A 16019-nucleotide genomic window follows, 5' to 3' on the forward strand; every position below is an offset into this window, starting at 1 on the left:
ACTTTTAACATTTAATATAACAAAAATGACTTTAATAACAAATAAAACAAACCCCTTGTCTACTTGGCAACACACAATATAAAATGTAAAAAAAAGACAGTTACATTAAGGGCAAAGGGAGGTGCAACACAATACAATATACAAAAAGCTGTATACATCTACTGTCTCCTGGGAAGGCAACAATATGTATATGTTACTGCTTTGAGAGCACGAAGTGTATTCTGAGGTCTGGCCGGTGGTGAGCTGCTATATATGCAGACCAGACCTAGTGTAGATGGCTCTGATGTGCAGGTAACTATCACTGGCAGTCTCAAACAAGCAGTTAAGGGCTGGTCGACTGGTGAGTGGCGCTGGGCTCTAGACAGCAGGTGTCCCAGGAGTCTCGGGTACTTGAGGCTGGAGGGGGGGGGGGGGTGTCTTGTCTAGACACAGGCTTCTGAGCACGTACTGTTATTGTTGCTGATGTTGATTTCTTATACTGGAGTATGCAGATATGTTGTCGAATAGGCCGGATCTTCTTGCCTAAGCAGGAGATTACAGTAACACATTCAACAGGTGAAAAACCTGAGGTCCAATTAGCCCGACTGCCGCTAGATAGCAATACAGGCACAATCCAGATCCACCACGTCTCGTTCACAAGCTCACAAGACTAGACCAGACATGTGAGTAAGGGGGCAGGCTAGCTGAGACCTCACATGACCTAGGCTGTCTCCAGGTGGAAGTCACACTGACCACAGTTAGGGGTGTTTGCATTATAGCAATGATCAGGCAATGTTTCCTCATTGCCTGCAAGTACCCAATTTTCTTCAAGCAGTTATACAGCACCCTCAGCCACACCAGGCACGAGCGTGAGGTGGCTGGCTGGAACCCCAGTTGATATGGGCAACCATCTTGTGAATGTTGGTAGAATCAAGGTTAGTATTGTTCTCCGGCAGCAACAACTGCTTGCTTAAGAACTTACTTATTTCTTCAGGCAATAGTCTGTTTTGTTTTCCCTACCTTTCTGGTAGATTTTTCTTGGTTTAAGAATCAATCTCTGATGCACAAACTTCCCCTCACCTCACAGAGAATTCAGGTCTGGTTCTGGCTTCTGGTAGGTCAATGAGGCTGGTGCACTTCTGAAGGTTTAGCTACACCGTTGCCTAAGCTACAGGGAACTTCATCTACAACATTAATTTCATTATTATTTTCTAGAGGCTCCCTCCAGAAAATAATTATGAAAATGTTATAGAAAAAGCTATGGATATACAGAAAATCTGCCTGGGAAAGAGATACACTATATGGAATACCAGATAATGTCTGCTCAATTTTCTCCACCATAGTAACATGACTATAGGAGAACATAAAGCTCTTGTCTTGTCACAGTAGCTCAATCTCAATTGTATCTCAATTATTAATGTATTCCATAATTTATCCAACTAAATACTGACATAAGATTAAATGTAGTTTTACCTGGTGGTCCAATATTTGTAATAGTTTATCATGCTCCACTGCAGATTTTTCGTCATTCAGGATCACGCTCTCCAACGAAGGAATAGATTTGTCCCTGCAAGACAGTAAATTTATTTAAAATGCTAATTTAAATTTGGGATCATTCCATTCCAAGTAGTCTAGGTGTCCATGCTTAACCATGAAATTGCACAGTTTAAAAATAGTTAACAAATCAAATGGAGAAAAAATTGCATATGGCATTTGGAACAAGGAGGCAATCGCAACCAGTGACTGGAGTAGTGTAGGGTTAAACTGAGAACTTGCAAGATAAAAAAAAGATGAGTAACAGTAAAAGACAAAATCTTTCCAACTGTGATTAACTAATTTCAAAGATACTTCCAGTGATACCTAAGCTTACATATGGGTAAAATTTTCAGATTAAATTTCTGGCTCTAATGTCATGTCAGTATCTCCTCACATGAGTCGTGGCCATGTTATTCAAGTGATGACTTTTATAAGAGGTGATAACTCTACTAATTAGCACCATGCCACCATTTACCAAGTTATAGGGGTTAAAGTGTGGTCAAATTGGTTAACAAGCCATTTGATGGCAGCTTTGATTCTTTATTCCAGAAAATTTACTGTCCTAAATCTGATTCGGCACAAAGATTTATAAATCCTCATCAAAGATCATTTCCATGGCTACAATGGTTGAATATTGATATACCATGAATTTCTGCACATTCTACAATGCCAATATGCTCTCAACAGTGAAAGCCCTAGTGTGTTCAAAATTTTGCTCACGATCATTTGAAGCATGTATTAACTCTAGTAATGCACATACCATGCCCAGATCTTTGACCCAATGGTACATATACCATCCTCAGGTGTTTCCGGTATTTTGCAATTTACAAAACTCTCGCTGGTACAGTGTTCTCAATCAGTATTTGAGGCCTCCAATAAATATCTATCACCTTGGAAAGTGATTTACCATTTTTGTTATATTTATCCTATGCTCAGGACACTGTTTTTAACAATATAGGAAGACAAAAATCTTGTTTTGAAGACCATTTTCTGTATGCTTATATATAATGACTCGTGTAACCCTTGTGCATTTTGAAAAATTAGACCCCTTCATATGGAATGACCCCTTTGTCTAGAATTTATAAAAATACTTACTGTCATTTACTCAAGGCACTCTACAAATAAAACAATTCTTACATCAATGCACATGAATATCACACTAAATACTGACATATGATATTTACATATCAACACTTGATATGTAAATAATGTAGTCCAGTTCTGCATGTTTTGTGAACTACCGTAAGTATCTTCATGAAACAGCCATTAATGACTTATCAGATGGTAGAAATAAGCATTACAATAACTATGCAGTATCCCAAAATATTCAGTGTGGCCTAAACATAAAGGGACTCATACTACAAGACACTGGCTAGGAATTACAGCATTTTTGTAAAATCACTATGAGAGCAATTATGAAAAAAATTCACGTATGTTTATTAACATCAAGATGCAGGTAAAATAAGAATAATATTAAATAATAAGGAATTCAACTAACACACCTTTAGTAATGGGTAGATGAAGATTATATATTGAAAATTAATGGGATAAAGTCCCTAAAATGTAACCAATACCAGTTTATAGAATATAGTAACAATTACACTAGACTGATGTCATCAGCCCTGTTGTTGTTGTAAAGGCTTAGGGATTACAACTAATACACAAACATTGGCCTCAGACCCCACTGACCTCCAAAGCAATCCCAAGCATCCTCTTTGCATGGGAAACACATGTATCAAATTGAGTTAAATGCACAGAATATTTATTTCCCTATTTAGCAACAGTGAACTTGGGTTAAGACCTATTTATCACCCAAGAATTCTAAAGCACTTCCTTGTATGGGAAAAATATGTACTGTACTGGTAACTAAATAGCTTCAGAAATTCAGAAAAATATATTTAACTGCACAGAAGCCATTCACTTAAGTATGCATACACTGATATTACAGTACAATATCCATATTGAATTACTTCACAAGAGGGTGGTAAGTGTACAACTTTCTGTATGAATTCCAAATGTGAACACATCAGCTGACATTAAAATTCCTCCATAAGCAAGATTAATTTTTTAAAATAAAATGTTGAAATACAGTTAAATTAAGAAACGAAATAAATTACAACCCAGGCTCCCAGCCAGCCTGCCACCCTCACTGTGAGCAGTCCATAGCAGCTCCAAACCCCATGGGAAATAAGGAACAAAATAGGAATAGGAGCTACTGAGGGTCATCCAAAATAGTAGCTACTCATTACACATGAAACACTTTCTCGACTAGTTTTCTCAGCAACTCCCTGAAAATATACGACGAAAACATACATAAAAACTTAAAGAGAGTTGACAGGCGAGACACAGTTACTGAAGGTCAACGCTTGGAGAGGAAAAGTCAAACAAGAACAATAGGGTAACACACCCAAGTGCAACACAAGTACAGCAAAAGCATGGGACATGTAACAGGACAATGAGCAGCCAACATCCGAGAGGACTGCCAACAACCCAAAGATGGAGACAAGCATAAGCCAAGCAGCAAGGCAGTAAAACATGACAAGTGCCACAGCCAGCAATCACTGCCGGTGTTCTGCTGCACAACCAGCAAGCACAGATAACTGGGTAAGGTCCAGCCATGAGACAAGTGGCAGAGTATAAAACTTGGAAAATATGGGGGCCAGGCTGAACAGTTCAGGAAGCCAGAGCAAACATCACAGCCTGGAAGTCTAGGGTGCTAAACTCTGGGACCTAAGGCACAGGGCCTAGGAAGGAGGTCCTTGCAAGGATGTTCAATACACCCTGAATGTGAAATGCCCAGAGAACTAAATCCTAAGAAGCCAGAAGCATGGGTATCTACAGAATTCAATCCCACATTGAAAGGTAATGCAACAATCCCCCTTGGGTGAGACAATGGTCCACTGGGGTGCAATCCGAATGAAGAGAGTGAAGCCCAACCAGGAACTGATGCACTGAAGCATTAACCAAACCCCCAGCAAACTCTCAAACTGAAATGTGCATTCACTGCTGTCAAGGAGTCCACCATCTGTCAATTGACTGGTGTGAGGACAGCTGTAAACGACCCCCCGTGAACAGCTCGAGTGATAGAAGATGGAGCAATAGAAATGAACCTTGAATATCAGGAGAGGAAAATTACAAATTAAGATCCTCAGTAAGCACTTTTAAGCCAGACATAACACAGAGGGTAAACTATCCAAGCAAAGTTCAGGCAGCCCAAAAGTTGCTCAAGGTCACGATGAGAAAGCTGGGACCTCCCCAACACCAGCCAGAAATGGAGGCACAGCAACAATAGGGCCAACTGTGGTAGAGAGGAAGGCCAACCTGGCATTCTAGACCAGGCTCAACCATGTCCAAGCCTGAAAAGGCACCAACTGGGACTTCTGCCAGTTAACCAAAAAACCAAAGCCAGCCAACTGAGAAAGGTCCAGGTCCAATATTCCAAAATAATATTCAGAAATTACAATCTAGGAATGATAAATAAATCTATACATTCAAAGTACGACAACATAGTAATGTATTCCCCTGATGGATTGATTAAATATTTAAATTTGCTATAAATAAGCTTTCTCAGCCCATATCTATACCAAGAGGTGTAAGCAGGATTGAATTGAACTTTATGGCAAATGAATAGCCTCAAGGAGATTATAATAATTATTTGTTTTGGAATTATAATAAAAATTGACTGTACAAATTAAGCTATGAATACTGTTTAATTTTTATTGACTGAAGTCAATTCACAAATTATCTTTTACTTTCACTAATAACTTATCAACAAAATTTTTTATAAAATTATTTACTATTTAACAGCCGTACAATACTTATTTTAAAACATAAAACTTACGCTTTGCAAAGAGGAATGCGGTCAACACTGTCTGGGAAGTATTTAGGCTTGACATTGTGCTTAATTCCTACATCATTCATAGGCAAAGGACGTCCTGGGTTAACAGTGTAAAGCTTTGCCGATGATTTATGCCTGGGTAAGTGACGCAGCTGCATGGTCCACGCCACCCTACCAAATGGCCCACGGATGAGTGCGGTTACTGTCGGCTGAGGATCTGATGATACACAAATCAATACAATATTAGCAACAAGTCTTTTTTATACACATTTTTACCGATTAAAAGGACTCTTCTCCAATGCTATACGATGCATACAACCATTACCCTATTTCCTGCTTCCACAGGGGTGGGGGAGTCATTAGCCAAGAAGCCTGATACATCTCAAAGCTTAGCTATGGGGTCCTACTGAGGGGACTCTCCTAGAAATGATAACAGTTTCTATGATGAACACTTTAGCAAAGAGTGGAAATAATAAATAAATAACTTCACTAAAAATATATGTAGTACAGTATTAAGAAAAATATTATTTCTTTTTGTTATGATCAAAGCTCTTAAATTTTTTAGCCAGATCTCCCCACTTGCCAATTTTACAAAGAAAATAACAAGGAAATCATTAAAATCATTAAAGAATAGGCACTGAAAATCTAAACATTATATAATGATTCTGTGTTCTGTTCTGATGAGCCCAGTTAGCATCAACATACCACATGATAAAAAGTGCTGTATTAAACTTGAAGCTTGTACTGAACCAATTTGTATTGGTATACAGCACATTCCACTTTTGTACTTTAGTAATTTGTTAGCTTCAATCTTGCCAATAAGGTGTGCATACTATGGGATCAACAGTTGTTCCTATATTAATTGGCTATGTACTGAATTCATTTAACCCAATATTCTTCCTTAAACCAATAAATCATTATCTTCTTTTGTTCAACTTTGGGTTGGACATGTATATGATTGGGATTGGGTGGTTATAAATAGGAGTTGCCTCGTATGGGCCAATAGGCCTTCTGCAGTTATCTTTATTCTTATGTAAAGTGTTCATCATGCTGTGTATCAAAATAAAATGGCAATACCTTGATGATTGCCCAGGGGTTGTTCTAAGAGGGCCAACATAATTGAGTTTTGGGCAACAAAATAGCGAAAATGTTGAGCTGCTGTGTCTCTTGTGAGCTGGTCTGAGCCGCCCCAGGTGTTGCAGTGACGCAGAAGTGTCACCTCATCCAGTAGCGATGATAATGACTCGGCACCGCACACAGAGGGAAAAGTGCCAACCTGTGAAAAAACTGAGTACTGTAGCCTACTAGAAATAATAAAGTTTTCTGTCTAATCTCACACAATATTTAGTCAAAATGAAAAATCCATAAATAAAAATATTTATTTATGGATGGGACTAAGGATAACAGCGATATAGAAATGTGGTGGTCAAGTACCCCAGATTCCCCTTGCCTCTATTCAGGGGGCCCACTTCCTGTAAGCACTCTTGAATTTTAGAGCCTGGTATGGTACACTAAGTTTGGAGCTTACCATGTGGGTAGCTCGAGGAGCCACACAGGAAGCCCTCCCAGACATGTATACAGTATAATAAAGATCTTTATGTTGGCCTTGGTAAGTATATGATCTTCATATGATGATGGGAGACCAGGAGGAAGGAAATTATCAGGGGGAAAGTGCCAAGCCACTACAACTATATAGCACTTAAAAGGGATCAGGATAAGGATTTGGGATGAGACACGAGGGAAGGAATGGTGTACAACCACTTGGACGGTCGGGAATTGAACGCCAACCTGCATGAAGCAAGACCGTCGCTCTACTGTCCAGCCCAAGTGGTTGGGCAAGGGAATGTAGTTCAGTTCCTGGTTGAAGTCTGTCTGACAACAAAGAATTTAGAGGCCTCATACAATTGCTGGGAAACCCCATTGAGTTATTGGAAATATGGACAACGTCAGTATTCAAACACTGACACAAAATGTAATCATCACATGATAATAGCATTATACTGTTGATCAGTATATGATGCTGACAGCTCTTTGAGGGTTAAATTTTAAGTAAATGATACCTTAGGCTAAAAAAAAACTAAAGACTAAACCCTACAAAAATGCTAGCTCGTTAGTATAGTGGTCCTTGGATGCCACATAATGTTTGGAAAAGCTTTGAGCATTTGTGAGTGAACCTTCTCAAGTTTGGCCTTGAATGAGCTTTTCTCAAGTGCCACTACCACCACCACCAGCATGACTTGGCGGGATGCAAAAAATATTCCTGTTGTGTTGGTGCACAATTTCACCTTGCCCTGATAATCAAGGAATATTCAGTGATCTTGCCTTAGGGAGAATCTGAGTGTAATATCTCTGGAAATAATTGAAAACTAATAACCCCCCCCACTTATGTCCAGTAAAATTGTTCCCCAAATAGATTCTCCAAGGAATTATACTATCCAAAAAAACTGTATGCATTGCTTCATGCCAGTAAAAAGAAGAATATAATTTGAAAGTTTGAAATATGAGCGGAAGAAATATAAAAGGAACACGCAGGCAAAATCACAACATATTACCTGGTAAGAATAATAATACTGTACACAGAAAAATCACTTAAAACCCCATTTAGTTTGTAGTTTAGTCTCAATCCTTGAAACGTTGTATTATGAAGGTTATCTTATTAAGGTAAAACTATAGTTGAACCCTTCTCAATAGTACTTGAGTACTCTACCTTACCTACCCTTGGTCAAAATTAGCATATTAATCACAATTACAGTACTGCATCCTGTTTTATAAGTTGTATGCAATCTATTTGGCCATGATAATACTAGCGTAAATATATTAAAAATACTGTCCTGCAATATAAATTTAAAAAATTTAAATCCCTTCCAGTACAACCTACTTGAGAGAGCACACAGGAGAGCAAAGCTTCAGCAGAGTCTCGCACTCGCATACTGGCAGGCTTCAGTTCTTTCTCGTGTTTCAGACGAGGGGCATCACTGGACTTAACCTGGGAAAAGTATACAGTACATTTAAAACACTTCATTATTATCATTTAATAAAATAACTTTGCTAAACAAAAATAAAGCATGTGACACAACTTCCAGCAAATGGTGTTTAATGCAATTTATTCTACAGTCCACCTTCCCCCCATACATCTAAACTCTAAGGAATAAGCTACACAAGATTGATACATGAAAAATTTAAAATAAAGGTGGCTAATATTGTTGAGGAATGACGGCTGAATAAGTTCCAGATAATGAGTCAGTCTTCGTTTACCACCCAAGCAAGCAACAATGCTGTTAGTGCCCACTCACTCTCTACTTGGGCTTGTAAATTCTAAACAATGTACGCATTGGGACCGTTGACATGCATTTGCTTAACCCCTTGTCTGGTGGTATTGTGAGACACTAAGCTTACAATGAACTATTACTCATAAAAGATCATCATAACATTAAAATTCTAAGCCCATTGCTAAAATTAAGAATGCAACAGATTACCAGCATACAGTACCTGTGACTTTGATCCTGAGATGCCAAGTTCCACAACTTCCAGTACAGTTGCAAGACATTCTTTGTCTTGGAGAAGGTAAGGGTGAGCCACTAACCACACACTTGCACAATGGAAAGCTGCAACAATAGTCGAGTGCAGGTCCTATGAAAGAAAGAAATTTTCATCATTCACCATTTGAAATCAAGAAGCTGGGTTTATAACAGCCCACTTCCTGGCTCTCTCACTAGTAGGAATGCCAACTGGTGCCATTCTGAGTAGTTTGTGCTGTGGCTGCTTCAGAGGCTTGTCTGGCAATTCAGTTTTGCCACTGTGATTATTGCCCTTTGCTGATTTTCATAATTCTAGCCCAATTTTTCAATCAATGATATAATTACTGTATGATAATACTTCTATTTTTATGTAATCCATATGGATGTAGCAGTTATCCAAGACCCATGAGAAAATTCTGCTATCATTTTATAATTACTGTACTGTGCTTACCATGCAATGAGGTTATTATGTACTTGTGGCTTGCAGATATCATGAAACTAGTTTGGGGTTTCCCACCAGTGTCTGAATCTATTCCTGGATGAAAATTCCAGACAGAATAGCAGCAAAGGAATGAGTTGAAAGATATATGAAAGATTTCCTGCCATAGCTTTGTGTTATGCCAGGAAAAGATTTAAGTGCAATATAGGTGTATAGAGTACTGTTTACATTATTTGCATTTTAATCCTATATTCAGTATTCATTGTTTTTGCCTATTATGTGCACATAAATTGAGTTATTTAACACAAACATTAGTTTACACAATGTATTAAGTGAAGCCACATACAAAAAACCAGCGTTGAATGTAATGAAACGCCATTTTCTGGGTGAGACCCGGAGGCTCCCCGGAGCTTTACCGGCTGATATGCTAATGTCAGACTTTGGCATCAGTCATGTGTATGGAGTTCTAGGGCCTACCGGGGACCACGAGCCAGAACCTGGCCCCCTCAGAGAGGCAAGGGGAGCAATGGCCTATAGAAACCCCCGTGTGGTTGGAAGCATTCTATGTCTGCCATCGACCGGGTCAAGCATCCAGAAAGGTAAGCATTCCAAAACAAACCCCTATTCTGGTGAAAATTGCTACCTAAGCCGAACTAGTGAATAGAACTCTTCAACAGAAAACACGGAAACTAGTATGACGTCATACGTCACCGCGCCGCTGTCTGCGCAGCTCCCCCCTCCCCGGGAGGGGGAAGGGGGAGCCCCAGACCTCCCACGCCGGCTATCCACCCATCAGTTCTGAGGCTGGATGTCAAAACACGCGAAAAACGCCGACCGGAGGGAGGGAGGGTTGCCGGGGAGCCTCCGGGTCTCACCCAGAAAATGGCGTTTCATTACATTCAACGCTGGTTTTCTGGGGGGAGCCCCGTCGGCTCCCCGGAGCTAACTACCCACAGAGGAAGGTCAAAGGGACAAAACCGGGAGGCGGACACCACGCACCCCCCAAGGAGGCGAGACAACCGGCAGCAAACGCCAACCCAAGGCGCCACAGCCCCGAAAATCCCGGGAACAACACGAGAACCACGAGCAGCAAGGCCCCTGCACGAACACCAAAAATCCATGCCCGAAAAACTGCAAGGCCACGTCGCCCAGACGGCAGCGAGAGCAGCGAAGCCACGAACGCCACAGGCATGAGGGAAGAACACAGGCAGCTTAGCCGCAAGAACACGGCTGACCACCCGGGACACCATCACCCGCGAACCGGGAAGAACAGAACCGGATCAACGCAAAACGCGCTCCGGACCCAAACGCCGTGGCACGCAAACAACAGCAGAGGGCCGCCACTGAACACAAAAACGACACACCCCCGGCCCGACCAACAAAGCACCAACAAACCCTGGACCCCTCCAGAATGCAGCAGCCCCACCCCGCGCCAGAAAAGATGGAGACTGCTGCCATCAAACAACCAAAACGCTAAAACCGAAGGAGCAAGAAAACACAGCGAACCGACCCCCAGAGGCAAAGGCCCAAAGGAAAGAGCCGACGAAAAAACACACCGGAACCGAAGGGGCACTACCAACCGAGGAGAAGACAGAGCACGCTGACCAGAGACCAGGATGGTGCAAGCGGCGCACGAACAGGCCGGAGGTGAACTGACGCACAAGACAGCTGACTAACGGTGCAGAAGCAACACCAAGACCGAAAGCAAGCTGAAGCGGCTCCGCCTGCGCCGCACGAAAAGAGGCGACAGTATGTGGCAAGACGACGGCCCCCAACCCCCACTAGAAAACCAAGCCGAGAGTAAACCAAGCCAACAAGAAGGACCCACCGAAGAAGGGACAGGAAAAGGAAGGACCGCCAAAATACCCCATACTGCCGCCAAGAAGCACGCAGGTGGGACACCTACCACGAAGCCACCCGACCACCAACCGGAGGCGAGACCACGAGGCAGAACATAAGCAGCCCCGACAAGGCCCCCCCGAGCCCAGGAAAAAGGCGGAGCCGCGAGAAGATCTCGGGCGCGACCACCGAAACCCAGGCGGCACAAGGAGATGGAACGTCTGCCGAACAGAAAAACTCCGAAGCATGCAAGCCCGCCAGGAGTTCAGAAACGACGGGTCCGACGCGAGACATCGCAAGAACCCCCCGAAAAAAATAAAACAAGAACAACCGGCAGGGCAAGCTAGGAAAACCAAAGAAGGGGGAAGGGTCGCCGCCAGAACAGGACCCGAACCAAGGGGCACGAACAACTGCAACAGACCGAGACAAAGAAGCACATCACAGGACACAGGCTGACCAACGCCTAAGAACACACGCAGAACATTCCTGCTGCAGAAGTGGCAGGAAGAAAGAGCAGAAGCACAAAAAAAAAAAAAAACCAGGAGAACAACCAGGGGTGGACAATCAGGCAGGGACAAAAACCCCACGCAATCCCCAGGCACAAAAACGGCAGCAAAGCGCCACTCCACAACCGGACACAGGAACAAGGACACGCCACCGTGAAACACGGTACCAATGCTCACGTGCAGCAGCAGCAGCAACAGGCACCACTGCAACATGCAACATGTAAATAGCAACTCCCCTCTGCAAAGGCAGAGAACGGAGCAGGCAGACCCCAGACAGGGCCAACGGAGACACGACAAAACCCTGCAGGCCCAGAAACCTGCACCAGGCGACCGACGGCGGAGAAACCCCGCTCGATACCTGCTGGATGAGGTACTGGGAGCTCATTTACACCTCAAGCCCGGCCCAAGGTCAGGCCAGACCGGCCAGAGGATGGCCCACCAGGCAGCTGCTAGGAGCAGTCCACCGGCCCACATACCCCCACAACCAGGACGGGCCGGAACTGCCATACGAAAACAGGCCAGTGCGCCCTGGAAGTCCACGGACGAACCAGCAAGAAGGCTTATGCTCGCAAGTAGGTCGTGTAACAAGCACAGACCACTGATGGTAATACAGTGTTCCCCAAAAGTGCCAATAGCACCACTGCACTCCACTGGTACTATCCCGCAAGTTCTACCAGATAGGCGGGACCCAAGAGCCAGAGCTCAAATCCTGCAAGCACAGCCAGGAGCCTCACCAGGTGAGTACAGAACCAACCCTACAACCCCCACACCTCACAACATTAAAAAAGGAGGGTCCCCTGAACGACTCCAGCATGGGTTGGACATGCACATGAGGGGGACAGGAAGGGGTGATAAAGGGACAGTCACTGGTGTGCGAACGGTCTCAGTCGTACAAAATTATACCTAAATAAAGACAGGTATATGAACACCGCCGCATCCAGCGCCCGGCCAAAAGACGCCAGACCGCAGAAACTCACCTGGTGAATGGTGGCTCGAACTTGACACGACTCAACCGTGCCCAGAAGAACTTGGGAGCACCGCCAGGTGAAGACGCCAGAGCCGGACCCGCAGGAGAACAGGGAGAGGCGAAGGAGGCGGTCCACACCCATGACACAGAAAACCGCGGTGTCCTCCCCACAACTGGGAACCAGGACACCCCTGGCGCAAAGGGGCACATACCGCAGCCAGGGAGAAGAACGAGAGGCGAAGCACTGTAGCAAAAAAGGGCGCAAAACCCCAGCACTGAACCATCGCCCAGACCAAAACAAACTCCACGGCGCATGCGCATAACACGCTGGCCGAACCGCACACCCTCCCTGCGGGAAGGCGCCAGCCAGGACTATTGCACGAGAAAAAGAGCCAAAAGAGGAAGCAGGAACAATAAAACCGGCCAAAGAAGCAAAGAGCCCAAAAAAAGGGAACCCAAACGGGCGACAAGTAGCCCAAACGGGCGACAAGTAGCCCAAACGGCCGACAAGTAGCCCAACCGGGCGACAAGTAGCCCAACCGGGCGACAAGTAGCCCAACAGGGCGACAAGTAGCCCAACAGGGCGACAAGTACTAGGAGCCGACAGACGTTCCAATAATGCGGGAAGTAGCGAAAAACCTTCCCGTACCCTCGAGAACACAGAAGCCAACACTAGTCCCGAAGGCACACGAAGGCGCAGGCGCACCCGAGATCAAAAGTCACGCAGAACCCCATCGAACGGGGAAACATGACAAAAACACCGTCCCAAAAAGCGGGGGAGGAAACATCCACCCACAGGACGGAACCAACCGACTCAAAGGCCAAGGAACCGAGCCCGGGGAGGGGCCGACGTCCAACAGCACGTACGGCGAGTGGGGAGGAAAGACCCCACTCCGCGTAACCACAAGCCCCGCCGAGAGGGGGATAAAACCCCCCACGGGGTCTAACGGGGCCAAGGCCCCCCCAAGTCAGCCCCTCCCCAGCCCCGGGAACCTACACGACAGGCCCCGGGGCCGAGCCGTTCCCCCAAAGCCCCGGCCGTACCAGAAAACCGGGGCAGCCGTGAAAACACTAAGGAAGGGAGCCCACTGGCAGACTCATACAACACGGCTGGAGGAACAGGCCCAAATGCCCCCGTCACTACCCCGGAAGGGGAATTCCCCGAGACTGCCCGAGTCTCAACACCACCAAACACCCCGCCCTGAACCTACAGACGGTAAGGAACCGGATACAGGCAGGAAGGGTGAACCAGGGGAAAGACAAGGGGGCGTGGATGGAACCGAAGCAACCAACACCCCCAAGTCCCAAAACGAAATACAACGGGGCAGCCCCGGGGCTCCCGGGGAGGAAACCACGAGAACGTTGCCACCACCAAGGCTCAAGTGCAACGCCCCTGCTGCCCGCACCCGCTTTGTAAGCACAACTGGGTAACCGAGCCACAACGAGCAACCAAACTCGCAGGACACCGGGTCGAAGGTGTCACCGACCCCACAGGCAGCAGACGGAGGCAAAACAGAGAGTCACCCAGAGACAAAAGGTGAGAGCAACCCTCAAACTCGCTGGAAGCGAGGGGGGGGCTCTGGGGTCACATCCATCGGACCCGCGCGCCCCCAGGGGTTTCCCAGGGTCCCGAGCGTTTACTTTAAGAGGACTCGCGCTCAGGTAATCCCAGGCAGGGTACTGCTAACCGGCACCCAAGCTACCAAACAACTTTCTAAGAGCTGAACCCCCGGGACGTGTACACTCACGGGGACCTAGCAGGGGGTACCACCAGAAATACTCAGAACACAAGGGACACAAGGGGCAAGAACGAAGGCAGACCCCCCCACCAGGTATATAAACAAAAGAAAAAGAAAACCCCGCAAGAGGACAGCGTACCCAAGCGGAACAGAGCCGGCCGCTATGATTGGTAAAGACAAGCTGCACAGTACCCCGCGCCCCACCAGTGCAAACACTGCCCCTTACTCTAAGGCGAACAAGGGAGACAGAACACCCGAGCACACAAAGAGCGGCCGAAAACCAAGCAGTAAACGGCCAAGCAGGGGCAGGACCCAAGGAACTTGTGGAAGGTGGCCCCAAGCCCCAAGGGCAGTACTTACAGGGCACCTAGGGAAGGGAACCCTAGGCGCATGCAGCCCGAGTACTGAAGAATCACACCCGGCTCACGCACCACCTAGAAAACAGACACCACACTCTAGGTACAGTGCTGAAACAACCACTGGAGCCGGAGCACATAACCATTGCCTATAGCATCAGCCGAAGAACTGATGGGTGGATAGCCGGCGTGGGAGGTCTGGGGCTCCCCCTTCCCCCTCCCGGGGAGGGGGGAGCTGCGCAGACAGCGGCGCGGTGACGTATGACGTCATACTAGTTTCCGTGTTTTCTGTTGAAGAGTTCTATTCACTAGTTCGGCTTAGGTAGCAATTTTCACCAGAATAGGGGTTTGTTTTGGAATGCTTACCTTTCTGGATGCTTGACCCGGTCGATGGCAGACATAGAATGCTTCCAACCACACGGGGGTTTCTATAGGCCATTGCTCCCCTTGCCTCTCTGAGGGGGCCAGGTTCTGGCTCGTGGTCCCCGGTAGGCCCTAGAACTCCATACACATGACTGATGCCAAAGTCTGACATTAGCATATCAGCCGGTAAAGCTCCGGGGAGCCGACGGGGCTCCCCCCAGAAAAAAATCCAAGTTGACCATACAAATCCTATCTCCCTTCACCAAATTTCGGCAACTACGCAACTCATATCAATGGACCCAGTGACTCAACCACTTGGGCTTCACCTACTGTGCACAAGATCAGAAAATACTTAGATATTTGTGCTTTTCCTTTTTCTTTACTTTTTGCATGCAAATATATCATTCTATAAGATTTTTTTTTCTTTTTTGAACACAGGTGAGATGACAATGATGCTCGTTGCTTTCTGAGGTTTAAGATTGTTCTCGAGTGTCATAGCGAGTATGCAGTTTCACTTGGCTGCAAGTTGTTCTCTTATTTCTACAAAAGTCTCTGCCCTGCATGAAGAAACAAGATGTTGCAGAAATGATCCTGCCCATTTTGGGTCAAGTACTGTACATCACTCAGAAGCCAGGTGTACGCACTACGCCTTGGTTACACCAGTGCTCTAAACAAATGGCACCACTGAGGTGCCAACCAGGGCTAAACATCAGAATAGTAGTCTTTCAGCATAACTCATAATCTGATATGTAACAGAAAACAAAAGAATGAAAATTGATACATAAAAAATTAATATGAATCAAAGTTTGTCATTCCCTCCCTGCAACAGTGGACACATTGTGTAACACTAATATTTTTACAGTAGGCGCAAGTGAAAACAATCCCTTAATGACTATAATAAACCAAAAACTTGTAATTATTTCAAGCTTTGTAATTATT

The 16019-nt window shown here is 45.3% G+C and overlaps 1 protein-coding gene across 4 annotated transcripts in view; it reads right to left on the reverse strand.

Moving 5' to 3' along the window:
- LOC123762953 (ral GTPase-activating protein subunit beta) overlaps window positions 1-16019 on the reverse strand; it is a 68619-nt gene that overhangs the window by 11770 nt on the left and 40830 nt on the right. For all 4 annotated transcript variants that reach the window (XM_069302052.1, XM_045749795.2, XM_045749794.2 and 1 more), the window contains 5 exons: window positions 8843-8983; window positions 8232-8339; window positions 6431-6629; window positions 5357-5570; window positions 1453-1546 (listed from right to left, as the gene is read on the reverse strand). In XM_069302052.1, coding sequence (XP_069158153.1) covers window positions 1453-1546; window positions 5357-5570; window positions 6431-6629; window positions 8232-8339; window positions 8843-8983 — 756 coding nt within the window. The remainder of the gene's footprint in view (window positions 1-1452; window positions 1547-5356; window positions 5571-6430; window positions 6630-8231; window positions 8340-8842; window positions 8984-16019) is intronic.

Source organism: Procambarus clarkii, chromosome 47, assembly GCF_040958095.1.
Source record: "Procambarus clarkii isolate CNS0578487 chromosome 47, FALCON_Pclarkii_2.0, whole genome shotgun sequence".
Lineage (NCBI taxonomy): Eukaryota > Metazoa > Arthropoda > Malacostraca > Decapoda > Cambaridae > Procambarus > Procambarus clarkii.